The following is an 18,414-nucleotide window of genomic DNA, read 5'->3' as shown; positions in this document are numbered from 1 at the left end:
AGGATAATAAGCGTGACAGATTTAACTTCCTGCTGCTCACCTCCTGAGGTTTTCCGTGGGCGGTAATGAATGTTATTTATTCCTTATTAGTTCAGGGAAGTCGTATGAGGAAACCTTTTGATGACAGTAATTGGCCGGCGGAGCTGCAGCGGAGGAAGGGGGGGGGGGGCTGCAACGCTCACGCATTCACACTCTCGCTCGGGAACAGCCATCAACGCCCACCGTGTGCGTTCACACCGAGAGCTTCGTGAGCCGCTTTATTCCACGACCAGATCCAAGTCCATGTTCAGGCAGCGACTCGGCTCTGTGCACGATGCTGAATTGTTGATGATTGTTACATAACAGAGTTTCACCGTTTCGCTCAGGAAGTGATGTACATCATTTGCATAAAGTTGGAACGACAGTATTTACCGATGAAAGCTCTGTGATATCTAACAAATACGTAACTTTACATCTGGACCTGCAAAGTCGAACCTTTTCCTTTATTTTAAAAGCAATTCACTATGTTGGTCTCATGTCTGAATCAATCATCAACCATCAGTGATGTCATCATCCATCAGTGATGTCATCATCCATCAGTGATGTCATCGTTGGTTTGTGAACGTTATGAATCCTCCAGTTCAGATTCTGTCCGTCACCATCTTTGCTAGTTCGGAGCGGTTTGGAGCAGGAAGTGACCATATTTGGACGAGCTGGGGGAGGAGCCAGAGGTGGATCTGACCGATCTGATTGGAAACCTGACGATACTACGTCCCGCCCACCGATAGCTGTAACCTGACTGCACCACAGGCCTGTCAATCAAACAGACACGCCCCCAAAACCAGGTCTTCTTGAATCTTCTTTTCTAATGAATGAGGGATTATTTTCAGATGGACCTTGTTGACGAATGAACTGATTTGATCTTCTCCCGTTCAACCGTTGGTCAACAGTTTAATCACTGAGCAAAGCTTACGTTAACATTATACATATTTTTCTGTAGCTACTGTTTAGCATTTTTGTGCTTTAGATACCAAATATAAATACAAGTCACCGTAATGACTCGATGAAGCAGCGATGTTACGTGTTTCCTGTCTGGACAGGAAGCCAAAGAGAAGTGACTTGTCTCCAGATGGACACGTTGGTTTCCATTGGTTGTGACTGAGGGAGAACGAACAGCTGCAGCTTCATATTTACTGAACAGAATCCAACTCGGCGAGAAAGTCGTGTATTTCTGTAACTCGCCGTAGTTTTCGTGGTGCGTTTAAAGACCGAACGTCCCCAGCCGGTCGTAGCGAACGTCTCCGGCTCGGAGCAGCAGACAGCTCGTCCTCCCACAGCGTCGACACTCTGACAGAACGGCGCCGACGAAGCGAAGTTCGCTGGCAAAGCGAAAGGTCCGAGCTCAGAGTGAGAGACTGGAGCGCCGTCACAAGACACGTTGTTCTCTCAGACAAAAGGAAAGGTTGAAATTCAAATGAAAGCACACAATAGACCCCCTGTGGAGACGTCCAGACGTGGAGCTCACATTTATGTGAATAACTCCTACGGCGAAGCTTCGAGGCACACGAGGCCGACCGGCCGGATGAAAGTGAATTCATGAGTAATAAATGTCAGACGGCTTTTTGTTCACTTTTATGATCTCACACAGAAAGTACGTAAACACACAAAGACGTCGGGACAAGAACTCAAAGTTCTTCCAGACGAGCTGCGGTCGCTCCATCAAAACCCGACATCGTCCGAATGTCTTGAAACGAACAAACTATCGTAACCTCGTTGTTATTTTAGTGTTGATTGAGAAAAAGTCGATATTATAATTGTTTCGATCGTAGAAAGTTCGTACTGTTTCCGTTTTGACGCAGAATCATTTTACTTTTACAGCCGTGTTTCCGTCAGCTATTCAATCACTATTTATTTATCAATATTGACCATTTATGAAATATTTAACGATTTCAACCATTTAACTGTGATTTAGCTCAACTGTAAATCTGTTACTTTTAGCTAGCATTAAGAATTCACTGAACTATTGACCAATATATTGATTTGTTTTAGCTCACCGTTTTACCGATTACTCTTAGTTATATTTAGCTAAATGTTAGATCTGTTATAGATTTTTTAATCCACAAAAATAATAAACTGAGACAGAACAAGGAAACAAGCAGGTGTTTATGATGCGTTGACAGACTGAGTCATGAGCTGCTTCATGAACACACTTTGTGCTAAAAAATGTCCCCGCAGTGTGAATATGATCAGAATATTAAAAAGCCCGCCAGCTGTTGCGCCGCATAAAAACCTGCACAGGACGATTGTTGCAGCACAGATGCAGAACTCACCTCACTGATCCTTTAATAGTGCTTTAAAATAATTGATATCTTTGCTGATAAGTTTGTCGATGAAAAAGTTGGAACGGACTCTCGGTGAGACCGGATCAGGTCCGACAAACAAACGCACTTCTTTCATTTCATTGAAAATACTCCGAATGAAGAGCTGAACTTTCAGCAGCGTGACGCCGCAGCGAGCAGGTGAAGTTTATAACCCGTCAACACGCTGGAGGTCAGATGGAGTTGGCAGGTGAGCAGCTGAGGAGGTGAAGGCCTGCAGGGAAGGCAGGTACAGGACAACAGCCGCTGAATAAATGTCAGCGCTAACGAGTCGTAAAAACTCCTCAGACGTCGGCTGTTGTTTAAGTTACGAAGAAAAACTCTACGTGACTAAAACTACAACATATCAGCTGAACCTCCGTGACCTCTGACCTTTCTGGAAACATCAGCAAACAACGTCACAACTGGTGAACTGGAGGCTGATAGAAAAGTTTGAGTTTAGAGTTTTACCACAAGAGGGCGCCGTTGATACGGACTCCTCTCGTGTACGCGGTGAATACGAACACATTTGGACAGGGTTAACATCACAGATGTTCATTGGTGATTTTTAAACCGGATGTGATTTTTAACAGACTAAAACAAATAAACGTTGATAATCTCTCAGAAATAATACGGAAAAAGAGAGCTCAGAAGTTTCCGGAGAATTTTCAAGTTTTTAAGTTTTTTTAAATATCACAGTGATCCGGTGATATTTTTCTGTACATTCATGAAACATAAGAATCAGGAACTGCTGATCAAAATTTCAGCTGCTTTAATTGGCGCCAATTTCGCAAAATGAAAATAAAACAGAAAGAACAGCGCCACCTACCTGGAGCTGACATAAAACAGCCCATTAAAGGACCATTTACATGGCAGGATGTTTAAAACCCACAGGTCTTCATCAGGGCTGTTATCTGCAGGTGGTCGCTCACCTGGAGTTATTTGGGAGGAGGGTTCTCTATCAACGTTCAACCTATTGGTCAAAGAAAAGTGAAGCATCGTCGATAATGACTTCAAAAATGATGGATTTAAAAAAATGTCTCAGTTCCATTAACAGATGAAATCTTTTACAGTATTTTGTTCCAATAGACACGTGATCAAATTATAGAATGTTTTATATTTGTTTATATTTTGTCAAATTAAAGAAAAGAAAAAGTCACATTTCAAAAAGTATTGTGACAACAGATCAGAACATATTTTTTGCCTCATAATTTTGACTTTTTATTGACTTATTTTGACTTTTATTTTAACGTGACAATTTTTTTCCAGTCAGGTAATTTCTTTTCCATGTTTTTTACGTTTACGGGCACAATACTGGTCTCGACTTCTTGGTGACCCAGATGTCAGGAAGTGTCTTTGTCTCCTGAGATTCTGGTAATCAGACCCGGTCGTGACACAGTTTAGGTCCTGACGTCCTGCTGGGACAAACGTTTTTAGATCTGGATGCAAACGAGGGACTTTTTATAATGGGCACAAATATCAGATGGATTTTTAATCCGCAGCTTTGATTCAAACTAAAACATTTCATCAGTAACTGGATGGTTTGACTTTAAAATATGTGCATTTTAAAGTAACTTTCAGGCTGTAAATAATATTAAACTGCTGCAGCAAACATAGTTTTAACAGGACTAGATTCTAACAATTAACATATTTGTTGTGTTGCAAAAACATTATGTTGAAACTTTTGACTTGATAAGACAAAATTAAATCGGATAAATCAGATAAAGAGATCAATTGAATTTTAGAATTTTCATAAATGTGAAGATTACGTCGCAAAAGTTCTCCATGAAGTTTGGTGAACGATATTCAGCGTGTTCTCGTTCAGTTTCTCTGACCTGTTATTTCTCCCTCTTTGTGTTTAAGATGATGTAAACGTGTTTTAATCTGATGACCTCTCGGCTCCTCCTGCACAGATCCCATTAAATCCCACCAGGACTCTCCTGCAGATTCACATGTGCTCAGGAACATACGTGTGCAGCAGGACGCGGTGCGACGTCCTAATAATAAATCAGGGCTGCAGAGCGCCTCGGACCCGAGTGATGTTTGAAAGTTATGAACGACTGCGGTGCCACGATGCAGCCGTCTTACGTCGGAGCAGGAAACGCAGCGAGGCCTCTCCAGACCTGAACAGGTGTTCCTGCAAGCGTCACCGTGTTCAGGTACGCAGAGATCTCCTGTTCTGTTGGGACGTCTGGAGAAAACGAAGAACAATCTGAAAACCATGGAAACCGTCTCATTAAAGACTTGAAGACGTTTCACCTGTTCTGGTTTCATATCTGGGTGAATGTGAGTCCGTCTGAAGAACCTGGTGAAGTCGGAGCTGCAGAGTTTCACTGGGATTCATAATTCACACAATGACAAGCAGCAGCAAAACAAAACAGGCACCAGATTAAAGATGAAAAAAGATTATTGCTCAGGTTTCACGCTGAAACTGAACCGTTGCCATGTTGGAGCAGGAAGTGACCATATTTGGGGCCTAATATCTAATCAATGCTGGAAAGATGGAGGAAATGTTTGTTATATCTCCGAGATGAGATGAAGGTCGGATGTTAAGAGTTTCATGAGTCGCATGATTGATCGACCGGACTTGTTTTAAATGTAAAGATACTTCCAGCTTTGTTGTAGTTTTTTTTTTATATCAAAGTTCCAAATAAAGATTTTCATCATTACAGCTGTACGAGATCAGCTGTGTGCATTCAAAGACTTCTTTAAATGTGGATTTAAATAAAAGTCACATTAAATCTTTAATTTAATATAAAACTGATCAGCTGAAACTTTGCTGTCAGCAGTTGGTTCAGAGTTTTGAGGGATTTTCCTCCTTCAGCAGGTGAATGCATCGTCATGGAAACCTCGATCAGCTGGCTGCTGTCAGGCGCATTAAACGGTGGGAGTGTGGCGCCCTCTGCAGGCCGAACAGAAAAACTGCAGTCGCAGTTCACATACAAAGCTGCTCAAGTCTCAGAGTCCAGCTTCAAAACAATCAATCAATATCTCAAATACATTTTCAGCTGCAGGTTGTTGCAGAATTTTGTGTTTTTAAGGGTCAAAAATAAAACAGGAACAGAACAACGTTTTATATTCAGAGAAAACTTTATTCACTGACGTTTTTAAAAACAGAGGACGTGCGAGTGTTCGAGGGCTCGGCGTCCTGCTCGGGTCGCAGAGCGTCGCGACCTCTCTGAGGGAGGGGGGGGGGGTTAGTGGGTTTAAACACGGAGGAGTAAAAAACATGCTATAAATACAGAGCGGCGTCCGCGGAGACCGAAAGTATAAATACAGAGAGGAGGCGCGACGCTCCGACCCGACGGGAACGCCTGCTGCAGTTTCATCGGCTGGTTGGTTTGGTGGTTGACGGGAAAAAAGAAAATCAGAGTCAATGACTGTCTGTCCTGATTAAAGTGAGGCATCACTGGGAGGAGAAGAAGAGGAGGAGGAGGAGGAGGTGCTTTGGAAACAAGAGAGAAGCTACATCATCAGAGCGCAAATTTCAAATCTTAAATGTCGAGGAGACATTACAGAGACAGAGACGGAGGATGAGGAGGACAGTCTCCGTCTCACAGCCCTGTGTCGTTGTACGTGGGTCGGACCACCTTCAGGATGCTCTGTGCGTTCTCCTCCACCAGAGGGCGCCACTTCACCTCTCCGGTCAGCAGCAGGTCGTCTCCTTCCAGAGCGTCAATGAACTGCATCTGGAGACAGGAGGACGTCCACAGTTACAGTCAGAGACACTATTTTAATATATGTAGGTATAAATAATTTGTTGTTTTTTTACTTTTCTGCTGCACGCTGTGAGACGTCCACAACAAACACACACAAGCTGCACGTGGAAGCGAACACACCTGTTTGCGTACGTACTCCACCATCAGCTCCAGCTGTCGGGGGTCTTCACACTGACGGTTGAACAGGTTCCTCCACAGAGCTGCAGCCAGCACGCAGTCATCTGACAGGATGCCCTACACACACACACACACACACACACACACACACACACACACACACACACACACACACACACACACACACACACACACACACACACACACACACACACACACACACACACACACACACACGTTTATTTCTGCTGTAAAACGTGGAGGTTTGTGGGGACCGACTCTGCTGGAGCCTCTAGTGGACACTGGAGGAACAGCAGGTTTTTGTTGCTCGAATTTAACACTTTTAAGCAGAAAATTAAATGTTTAACATTAATTTTATACAAATAACATCCAGGTTCTTTATATGATGTTTACAGTTCAATTCAACACTTCATTTACTTCTGTAGATATTTAAAGCAAATCTTCAGTTTTCAGAAAGATAGAAATGATTTTCTTGTGGATCTAAACATTTTAAATGTTCTAATTCTCCAGAGTACATCATCTTTTTCATCATCTTTTCGTGTCTCACCTCGTCGTATCCGAATATGGCTGCGTAGAACGTCTCCGTCATCATTTTCAGGGCCTCCTTCCTGTGGGTGGCGTCGATCTGCAGCGAACACAGAAAACCAACGTGAAGAACAGCAGAGACACGCCGGGAAAAGTCACAATATTTACACGTTTTACAACATTTAACGGACCGAACAGATGAAGATTTACGTAAAGACATTTTAATTTCAATATTTTGTAGTTACAAATAAAATTGAGGAGATTTGGAGTTTATCTAAAAGCTCTGATGAGGCTGAAGACAGTTGTTGTTCAGACAGATCGGCTAAACTAAATGTGGGTGAATAAAATGAACAGAAATAACAAGACATCAAAGTAAACGTCCGTCTGTCGTGAAGCTCGTCAGTAACGCTCACAACAGATTTATTCGTGTTGGCGGAGAAACTTCAGCACATAAATGCTTTTCATGCTGCGTTGTGACCTTTTTACTTTTCTTTCATTAAGTGACTGTAAAACATGCCGCCTCACCACATTTACATTCTTTGTCACAATCCTTTAAAAATCAAACTTTGTAAGAAAAGCAAACACACGCAACTGCAGTTTGTTTTCCCCTCCGCGAGCTCGCAGAGTTAAATCCAGTACGATCTCCATTACGGCGGGACGGAGTCTCTCTGAAGGCTCCGTGCGAGCCGAGCCCAGATTTAAGTGTGTGATGTCAATGAGCGACACTTCCTGGAGCTGCTCCACTGACCGAGAATAGAGGGCCGGCTCTGTAGCCACGGCGACCGCAGCCAGCCGCGCTCTCCCGGGGATTCGCCTGCACTTCCTGCTGGTTCGCACAATTATGCTGATGTAAAACTTTAAATAAACAAAAAAACCTGCGTCCTACGTCGCAGCGCAGTGACGCGGTAAAACTTAACGCACTGTTGCATCAGCTCAAAGCGGAAATGTTGCTTAAAATAATGAATATTTATTTAACAGAATGACATTTACTTTGGAAGCTGGTGGTTTTATTTTTGCGGGGTCACAGAACCACTTATGAGGAAACTGAGCTGCTGTGGAAAATACTGCTGCTGTCAAACAGCACGTTAAAAAAAAACACGGCGTAATCGGACTCTAACGGCTCTGAATTAATGATATTAAACAATCTGTTGGTCTCCACGTTGTTCTTATTTTCTGCATTTTATACTCAAACGTCCGACCGGTTTTTACTTTTCATTCTTGGTTCTCGAACCCAAATGATGTCGCTGTTGCAGTTTGATAAGTTTTGCAAACATTTTCTGTTTCCAGCCATTAAATTAAAATGATTTTCTACTTTTCTCTTCTTTTTTAAAAACCCTGTAACTGAATATCTTTTACAGTTAGTCAGAAAAAACAAGACGTGATCTGAGAATATATGAAGGGTGCTTTTCAGAAAGTCTGCAGCAAATCTGATGTTTCTTTGGGCCCACTGCTTCAAAAACAGCCATGATGACGTCATGGAAATCACTGCATGGGCTCAGGAACGCTCGGCTGTAAGCAGACTGTGTTCCCCCAAAAAATCAGACGTTTCTCAGCCCTCAGACGGCACTGCTTTAAAGACACCGTGTTTCTGATGTGGAAATCACTGCATGGGCTCAGGAACAATCGGCTGATGACACACACACACACACACACACACACACACACACACACACACACACACACACACACACACACACACACGACCCACCCCCATGATTTTGCTCCTCTGCTCGACGTCCTCCCACATCGAGTGGACGATGTAGCGGCACATGTACTTCCCTTCTCTGCCCTCCTGACGCATCCGGACCAAACACATCCTGACAGGCCGACCACAAAGAACGATTAGAGACGGTCGCCATGGCAACACGTGCACTTACAGTACCGCCAGTTTGTCATCGAGAATGCTATCGGATGTTTTAAAAACCACCAGTTTGACCACATTAAAGTGAATATTTATGCAGCAACGTGCTATAAAGCAGGTGTTCCTAATAAAGTGCTCGCTGAGTGTTTCTGTAACTCACCACACGTGAAGCTGAGCGACCAGGAACCAGGAGTTGAGGGTGTCGGGGAGGGAGCACTCTGAAACAAACAGATGTTAGTCCTGCTGTCACTCAAACGACTCATCGATTTTACAAGCAAATATTCTGATGATTGAGTCTGTTTTTTCATTCATTCCTCAAAAATATGAATTCATTTCTACTATTTACTGACATTCAAAAGAAAACACTTCCTCTTATATTTCTCACTTCTTTAACAATCTGAACAGAAGCTGAGTGACAAATCAATATTATACCGATATCGTGATATGATTTTGAATATATTAATATCCTGATATGGTGTTTGTGTTTTAAAAAGCTGCATGCCAGTAAAGTGAGTTCATTTTATCAACTGTTCAATTACTGGTCTTTACCCACGCAGTCATTATATCCACTTTAATGATGATTATTCATATTTGGAAACTCAACGATCCAATCAGACGCAGGACACTTGAGGCGGCCATCTTTGTAGTTTACTTACTCTCAAAGAACTCGTCGTAGTTGACTCTCTCTACACAACACGTGTACATACGCAACGCAGCAATCTTGATTTTCTGTCAAGACAAAACACAAAAAGGGAAAAAATCAGTAACATATTTAATACATCCTGCAGCTAATAAACCATATTTTATTCTGAAGGTTTGGAGCCGAGCGGCCTAATTTATATTTCTCTCGTCTCCTTATTCTTAAATTCTGTTAAATCCAAACCGTAACGACAAAAAGATCATAATGTGTTTTATGTACAAAACAGTGATGTTAAAGTCTCATCTATGAAGAACGTCTCCTCTAACAAAATTATAATACGACACAGTCGTGTTTAAATGACATTTCATTTCACATTTTGAAGTGTGAATTTTCTGTTTCTGTTTTCACTTCAGCGACCGCTGAAAGAAAACAAGCAAACAGAAGACGACAGAAACATCTGCGGGCGGCGGACATGAGGTCAGCGAAGCTTCGCCGATCCGACGCTCCGCCGACATTCCTCGGCACTCACGGCACCTCTCGGCCTCTCGGCCAAAACCTCCCACATCACCAAACCTCTGCCACGGCTGTAAATGTTTACGCCTTTAACGATGTGCACATTCCTGGAAAACAGACCGACTGCAAGAGGCTGAAACACTGGATGGAACCAAGAACACCAAAAACATCACCAGATCCAATAAAGTGATATCTACTTTTCTTCATCAATCATTTTAATTCAATTCATTTATAGAGCTCTAAATCAAATTCATCTCAGGGAACTTAAAAACCAACCGTTCCCTCATGAGAAGCATTTAGAGACGAAAAACTGTCTTCACGGGAAGAAACCGTCAACAGAACCAGACTCGGGTGTCAAACATACCGTTACCATGGAGACACTCAATGGTGTCAAAAACAGCTCTGAGTTCTAGCAGGACAACTGGAGGTAACAGTCGGACCGGGCAGGACGGGTCTGAACCAATCAGCAGCCAGCAGTGACGTTATGAATCCTCCAGTTCAGATTCTGTCCGTCACCATCTTTGCTAGTTCGGAGCAGGAAGTGACCATATTTGGACGAGCTGGGGGAGGAGCCAGCGGTGGATCTGACCGATCTGATCGGAAACCTGACGATACTACGTCCCGCCCACCGATAGCTGTAACCTGACTGCACCACAGACCTGTCACTCAAACAGACACGCCCCCAGCTGGGAGTCAAATGGTGAATGTGACAGTATGTGATAAGTGGTGTGTGTGTTTGTGTGTATGTGTGTATATGTGTGTGTGTGTGTGTGTGTGTGTGTTTCCGTGCTGTGGGGAATATTCCTGGCTGACAAACCATAATTTAAACCCCCTGCTGGGAGGACGCGGCTCTTCTGTCCCGCTCTGACTCTGGAGTCGTGTTAACTATCCGTCACACACACACACACACACACACACACACACACACACACACACACACACACACACACACACACACACACACACACACACACACACACACACAGTCTCCTGTCACTCACCCAGCAGGTTAAATAGAGGATCAGCTGTTGTGTTGTTTACTGCAAACAGCAGCGTGTTTACTTCACTGCACCGAGAGCAGCTTTAACTATTAAACGTTCATCATGACCACCATCGAATGTTGCGTAATCACTGATCATAAAAACAATCAGCGTTAGTTTCTTCTCGTCCCTCATTGAAGATTTTGAAAGTATGTTTGTGATCGTTGTCTTTTTGTTTGTCTGTTGTGGCTCCGCATCATGTGGTGTAAACGCTGCGTCGTCATTGGCTGAGGAAGAGTGGAAGCGCTTGTTTCGATCAGACTTGGTTTTAGAGCTTAAACGAGAATCAGATTCAGGTTTAGTTTAGAAGCTAAAGGACGTAATATGTCAACGAGTGTCCTCACAAAGATAGAAAGTACGAGAAAGTGAGTCAGTTGAACATTTTTTAGGTGCTTTTTAAAAAAAATATTAAATCAGGTGATTTCTGTGGTTTTTTTAAAAAACATTTACATCAATTTTTTTTTTTATCAAAAACAACACAATAATATTAATAAATCATGATTTCATACTGTTGCACCTCTACTGTCGACTTCATCAGGGACTAAACTCCCTTTTTTCTGTATTTTACTCCGTCACTCACCCATTTGTTGTATTTGAGCGGCCCCGTGAAGCCCATGGCCTCGATGAGCTTGGTGAAGGCCCCGACCTCCTCCTCCGAGTGCTGAGGCGTCTCCTTCACATTACAGAACTGGAAGAAGAAGAAGCAGCGAGAAGGTGAGGAAGGTGAGGAAGGAAGGAAGGAAGGAAGGAAGAAAAAGAAAACAGAAACTGTTCCTTTTTCCCACCTGTTTTCTCCTCATTAAACGAACCGGTGAGTTTCAGTGACGACACACACCTGCCCGTCGTGGCCTTTCCAGACCGAGCAGCTGCTCGCTAAATTAATGAGCTGCTCGTCGTCTTCGTGCTTTGACAGTTTTATTAGTACCACGGCGACCCGGTTACCCTTCATCAGGACCGGCAGATGTTTGGCTTTAAATCACCGCAGCATCACGCGTGAAGTTAAATAAGTGAACCGGCTGAGTGACTCAACAGAGCGGCAGAGTGGCACGAATACAATTTTATTAGTCAAATTAAATCCACTGATTATTATCACACTAAATGTTGTTGAAAATTTTAATTGACTAAAAATATAAGAGCCGATAACACGGTGTGAAGGTCGGACATCGTTCTGTAGATCTGCTGCAGTACCTGGCTGCGCCACCAGGTGGAGCCTCGTGTTTACTGGCCTTCTGAACTGTAAACTGTGATTAAAAAAAACCTTGTAACAAATTTATCTTGTAATTTTTACTCACTTTTCCAAACACCGCTAAATATTCGCTCTGATTGTAATTTGCCCGTCGCCATTTTTTTTTTCTTTCTGAAGTTAGAAGTGACCATATTTGGACAATCTGGGGAGGAGCTAGGGGGAAGATCTGACTGACAGCCTGAGGACATTATGCCTATAGAGAAAAACGGATTACACCACAGGCCTGTCAATCAAACCAGACACACCTCCAAACATGTCAGTGTTTGAGGCAGAATATCTGATTAATGCTTACAGCCCCTAGTGGCCCTAAGTGGTACTGCACTCTAAAGGACTGGACTCACTTTTCAGACCCGGAGACTACAAACATTTCTGTGATGTCATGTTACCTGTGACGTGACGTGCAGTGTCCGACATGGCGTTAATAAGGGGGCGGAGACTCTGGCCTGTCTGCAGACAGCGAAAGCTTTGAAACCGACTTCTTGATCCAAAGTCTATGATGAAGGAAGACAAAAAGAGAGTTTAGTCAAATATAATGAATTATAAATAATGAGCTTCATACTTTATGTGGCAGGTATCACTTCTGAAAGGCAGAGAATTAAAACAGAAGTGTGTATTATTGTCAGCTGAGTTTCCATCCGACCAACAGGAGGACCATCAGGTGCCAGAGGACCAATTAAAAGTTCACTAATAATTATTTATATGAAAATAAATCAAGTCAACATCATCTCCCACTGAACCTGAAGGGAACAAACATCAGTCAGTTTTTATTCTTGTTTATGAAACTAAACCGAACAATTTTTTTTAGTTTTGGGTTGTTCAGACAAAAAAACAAACATTTTGGGACATTTTCTGGGAGAATTATTCACCAATTATCAGATAAAAATAACCAAAGATAAATAAAGATTGAACCTCCGGTGAAGTGAGAGAAACTGTTTGGTCAAGTTCACCTCCAGCAACTAACCAACCAACCAACCAACCAACTACTCAACCAACCAACCAACCAACTCACTACTCAACTAACCAACCAACCAACTTCTCCAGTGCATTCAACACCATCCAACCACTGCTGCTGAGTGAGAAGCTGCGGGTGGAGGGGGTGTGGACACGTCCACCGTCTCCTGGATCAATGACTACCTGACAGGCAGACCACAGTTTGTCCGTCTGGGCAGTGTGCTGTCTGATACGGTGGTCAGTGGTACTGGAGCTCCTCAGGGAACTGTTCTGTCTCCTTCCTGTTCACCTTATACACCACTGACTTCCAGAACAACTCAGAGTCAAGACATCTGCAGAAGTTCTCTGATGATTCTGCAGTGGTCGGTGTATAAGGGATGGACGGGAGGAGGAGTACAGGGCAGTAGTGGAGGACTTTGTGGAGTGGGCGGGAAGGAATCACCTCCTCCTGAACGTGGCCAAGACCAGAGAGATGGTGGTCGACTTCAGGAGGAAGACGACGGCTCCACAACCGCTGAGAGTTCTGGGAGAGGAGGTGGACATGGTGGAGGAGTACAAGTACCTGGTGTCTCCATGACAACAGACTGAACTGGAAGACCAACATCAACGCTGTCTACAAGAAGGTGATGAGTCGACTCTTTTTCTTGAGGAAACTTCGATCCTTCAATGTGTGCAGCGAGATGTTGGAGATGTTCTACCATCTGTTGTGGCCAGTGAACTGTACTTCTAGTAGTCTGCTGGGGGAGCAGCATTGGAGCCGGAGACACCAACAGACTTAACAAACTGGTTAAGAAGCCCGGCTCCATCATCGGCTACAAACTGGACAGTCTGGAAAAGGAGGTGGAGAGGAGGACGCTGAACAAACTATTATCCATATTGGATAATCCTGACCACCCTCTCCACCACCTGCTGCAGGGACAGAGGAGGACGTTCTCCAAAAGATTCCTCCAGCTGCTGTCACAAGGACAGATACAGGAGATCATTCCAGATACAGGAGATCATTCCAGATACAGGAGATCATTCCAGATACAGGAGATCATTCCTGATACAGGAGATCATTCCTGATACAGGAGATCATTCCAGATACAGGAGATCATTCCAGATACAGGAGATCATTCCAGATACAAGAGATCATTCCAGATACAGGAGATCATTCCTGATACAGGAGATCATTCCTGATACAGGAGATCATTCCAGATACAGGAGATCATTCCTGCCGACCGCAATAAGACTGTACAATAACTCACCTCTGGCTAAATCCATCACATAACAATAACACTGTTGACTGTGTTTCTTGGTTGTTTGTATATAATATATATAGATATATACTGTACTGTATATACTGTAATTTTATATTTTTTACTGCTATTTTATTTGATTGCTTTTCTATTGTTCTATTATTATCTTATTGCTTCTGTATGCTGCTGTAGCGAAAAAAAAATTCCCCTCGGGATTAATAAAGTAACTACCTACCTACCTAATCAACCAACCACTCAACTAACCAACCAACCAACTAACTACTCAACCAACCAACTACTCAACCAACCAACTAACTACTCAACCAACCAACTACTCAACCAACCAACTACTAAACCAACTAACTACTCAACCAACCAACTACTAAACCAACTAACTACTCAACCAACCAACTACTCAACCAACTAACTAACTACTCAACCAACCACTCAACCAACTACTAAACCAACTAACTACTCAACCACTCAACTAACCAACCAACTACTCAACCAACCAACTACCTACTCAACCAACTAACTACTCAACCAACTAACTACTCAACCAACCAACTAACTACTCAACCAACCACTCAACCAACTACTAAACCAACTAACTACTCAACCACTCAACTAACCAACCAACTACTCAACCAACCAACTACTCAACCAACCAACTAACTACTCAACCAACTAACTACTCAACCAACCAACTACTCAACCAACCAACTAACTACTCAACCAACCAGGTAACTAATCCTGTTAACCAGGTAACTCGGTGACTAAACACAGAACTAACCCCTCGTGGGCTCCGTGTTTCCACGTCGCTCCGTTTCTGCGTCATCGGTCTGATTTCACACTTTAATGCTGCTCAGACCTGTTAGCCTGCTGAGCTAAGCTAAGCTAAGCTAAGCTAAGCTAAGCTAAGCGACGTTGTCACCTTCCCGGCCGCATTCACGAGGCTCCTGGCGGCGAACTGCAGCGGCCGCCGATACATGACGAAGTCCCGGTGGTTCAGGACCGAGGAGCAGGCTGCCACTGCACTGCGGCTCCCGACGACGAAACCTTCAGGTTCGGTAACACCAGTCCACCTCCTCCTCCTCAGCAATGTCAACGGAATCTGTCCGGCATCGAATCCTGTCCGGGCACAACACGGCGGACTGAAGAAAAGGTTCCGCTGGGACACCGCGTCTTTTACTTTGACTTGACTACTACGTTTCTTTTTACTTTACAAAGCTGTTAAAAACATTTTAACCAACTGACAAAGTCTTAAAATAAAAGTTCCCTGAAATTAAATAATTTATTAAATAATTTAATTCAAGCTGCTTGCTTAAAATGAGAAACACAAAATCTAAGTTTACAGGTAAAATTTGATCATTTTAAGCTGTTTTTAAAAAAAAAAAATCTCACAATGAGATGAGAAAAACTAACTCATGCTACTTTTAAATGTATTAAAATTAGCATATAAATCCTAATCAATGGAGATTTGAGATGCAGTCCACAAAATGGTTGTTCCAGGTGGTACATTTCTGAAAACAAACATCTTAAATGATTTATGTAAAATCTGTTGCCAGGAGTTTTTTACATGAATCCTTTTTAACTATTAATTTTAGTCTGACTGAAAAAACCCAGAAATTGGCTGCATGAAATGGAAATTTTACTGACTGCATTAAAGAATTCCATCAGATGATGCAACACATCCCTAAATCTGTAAAAGCAGCTTCATATAAACAATCAACTTTCTGAAGTTCAAGTTAAAGATGATTAAAACTTGAATATCACTCATTCAAACAGATTGAAAACCTCAGTCAGATCTAAAGTCTAAAATCAGTCATCGTATCGGCATCACGACACGCTCAGAGAAGGAAGTTCAGAAGAAAGACAAACAGGAATCCTCAGAAGAGACGACGGAGGTCAACGGAGAAGCAAAAGGAAAGTGGAAAAGGGAAAACTGGGAGGTCGAGTGGAGTTTTGTGGGCCCGCCGCCGTCGGAGCGTTCGCGTCACAGGAAATGAAATCAGCAGCGTCAGATCGATGCCGAACGTGAACTCTTACAATAACACGGTGGCGGTGAATTATGGGACGCGACTGAGCGGCTAACGTCTGGTCGCTGCTGTTTCCTCACACATCACACACATGTGTGACCTTGATCTGGCGGTGAACAACCCTCCCAGGAAGTCACCAGAAACCTCCCCAGTCTGCCGGGTTCAGACGTTAAATGTGCCAACTGGATCAAATTACATCTGCTGAAGAGTTTATTTCTTCACGAAGCTCCTTCGCTTGGTCACGTGGCGGGAAAACACATGTATGTGGAAATCTGTGCTGACAGATTAATAAAACAGTTAATGGACTGATACCCGCGTCCACAGATCAAAACAGATTAATAAACCAAGAGAACAGATTAATAAACTGAGAGAACAGATTAATAAATTGAGAGAACAGATTAATAAACCGAGAGAACAGATTAATAAACTGAGAGAACAGATTAATAAACTGAGAGAACAGATTAATAAACTGAGAGAACAGATTAATAAACTGAGAGAACAGATTCATAAATTGAGAGAACAGATTAATAAACTGAGAGAACAGATTCATAAATTGAGAGAACAGATTAATAAACTGAGAGAACAGATTCATAAATTGAGAGAACAGATTAATAAATTGAGAGAACAGATTAATAAACTGAGAGAACAGATTAATAAATTGAGGGAACAGATGAATAAATTGAGAGAACAGATTAATAAACTGAGAGAACAGATTAATAAACTGAGAGAACAGATTAATAAATTGAGAGAACAGATTAATAAACTGAGAGAACAGATTAATAAACTGAGAGAACAGATTAATAAACTGAGAGAACAGATTCATAAATTGAGAGAACAGATTAATAAACTGAGAGAACAGATTAATAAACTGAGGGAACAGATTAATAAACTGAGGGAACAGATTAATAAATTGAGGGAACAGATTAATAAACTGAGAGAACAGATTAATAAACTGAGAGAACAGATTCATAAATTGAGAGAACAGATTAATAAACTGAGAGAACAGATTAATAAATTGAGAGAACAGATTCATAAATTGAGAGAACAGATTAATAAACTGAGAGAACAGATTAATAAACTGAGAGAACAGATTAATAAATTGAGAGAACAGATTAATAAACTGAGAGAACAGATTAATAAACTGAGAGAACAGATTAATAAACTGAGAGAACAGATTAATAAATTGAGAGAACAGATTAATAAACTGAGAGAACAGATTAATAAACTGAGAGAACAGATTAATAAATTGAGAACAGATTAATAAACTGAGAGAACAGATTCATAAATTGAGAGAACAGATTCATAAACTGAGAGAACAGATTAATAAACTGAGAGAACAGATTAATAAACTGAGAGAACAGATTAATAAATTGAGAGAACAGATTAATAAACTGAGAGAACAGATTAATAAACTGAGAGAACAGATTCATAAATTGAGAGAACAGATTCATAAATTGAGAGAACAGATTAATAAACTGAGAGAACAGATTAATAAATTGAGAGAACAGATTCATAAATTGAGAGAACAGATTCATAAATTGAGAGAACAGATTAATAAACTGAGAGAACAGATTCATAAATTGAGAGAACAGATTCATAAATTGAGAGAACAGATTAATAAACTGAGAGAACAGATTAATAAATTGAGAGAACAGATTCATAAATTGAGAGAACAGATTCATAAATTGAGAGAACAGATTAATAAACTGCATTCATCATTGTCTTTCTTTTTAAATATGTCTGTGTTTTGTGCGTGTGCATATCTAATTGTCTGTGTGTGTGTGTGTGTGTGTGTGTGTGTGTGTGTGTGTGTGTGTGTGTGTGTGTGTGTGTGTGTGTGTGTGTGTGTGTGTGTGTGTGGCGTGTGCGTTTATGCATGTGTATGTTTTTGTATTAATAAAGAGTGATAAATGGCGGCTCAGAGGAAGCGTTGGATTCCTGCTTGGCTCCTGTTCCTGTGAGAAACCTCGCAAAAGAAAGCACACATAAATAATGGCTGCCAGCGCGCCATCCTGCCCGCAATAATACACTCTGTGTGTGTGTGTGTGTGTGTGTGTGTGTGTGTGTGTGTGTGTGTGTGTGTGTGTGTGTGTGTGTGTGTGTGTGTGTGTGTGTGTGTGTGTGTGTGTGTGTGTGTGTGTGTGTGTGTGTTGGTCCACTGTATCCCA

General features: G+C 42.1%; 1 protein-coding gene across 1 annotated transcript; it reads right to left on the bottom strand.

Moving 5' to 3' along the window:
* Positions 1-5,407: 5,407 nt before the first annotated feature.
* uqcc1 (ubiquinol-cytochrome c reductase complex assembly factor 1) lies at positions 5,408-15,329 on the bottom strand. Its single transcript, XM_069714130.1, has 9 exons — positions 15,142-15,329; positions 12,405-12,509; positions 11,353-11,460; positions 9,236-9,308; positions 8,740-8,797; positions 8,427-8,535; positions 6,741-6,818; positions 6,176-6,289; positions 5,408-6,025 (listed from the first exon to the last, which is right to left on the bottom strand). The coding sequence occupies exons 1-9, from the start codon at positions 15,196-15,198 to the stop codon at positions 5,891-5,893; spliced, it is 837 nt and encodes a 278-aa protein (XP_069570231.1). The 5' UTR covers positions 15,199-15,329; the 3' UTR covers positions 5,408-5,890.
* Between the last annotated feature and the right edge of the window lie 3,085 nt (positions 15,330-18,414).

This window comes from Brachyistius frenatus, unplaced genomic scaffold (genome assembly GCF_029030835.1).
Source record: "Brachyistius frenatus isolate BFR_SWC_R1_liver_20210118 unplaced genomic scaffold, ASM2903083v1 Contig_126, whole genome shotgun sequence".
Classification (NCBI taxonomy): Eukaryota; Metazoa; Chordata; class Actinopteri; family Embiotocidae; genus Brachyistius; species Brachyistius frenatus.
The sequence above is the reverse complement of the archived record's forward strand: the minus strand, read 5'-3'. Positions and strand labels throughout refer to the sequence as shown.

Bases quoted from the DNA above. Each gene is read 5' to 3' on its own strand.
- uqcc1 (XM_069714130.1), bottom strand. From the start codon at position 15,198: ATGTATCGGCGGCCGCTGCAGTTCGCCGCCAGGAGCCTCGTGAATGCG. The intron at 6,819-8,426 runs GTGGGTCGTGTG...TGTTCGCTGCAG, and splicing joins AGAGGAGCAAAATCATGGGG to ATCGACGCCACCCACAGGAA. The intron at 6,290-6,740 runs GTGAGACACGAA...GTGTGTGTGTAG, and splicing joins CCATATTCGGATACGACGAG to GGCATCCTGTCAGATGACTG.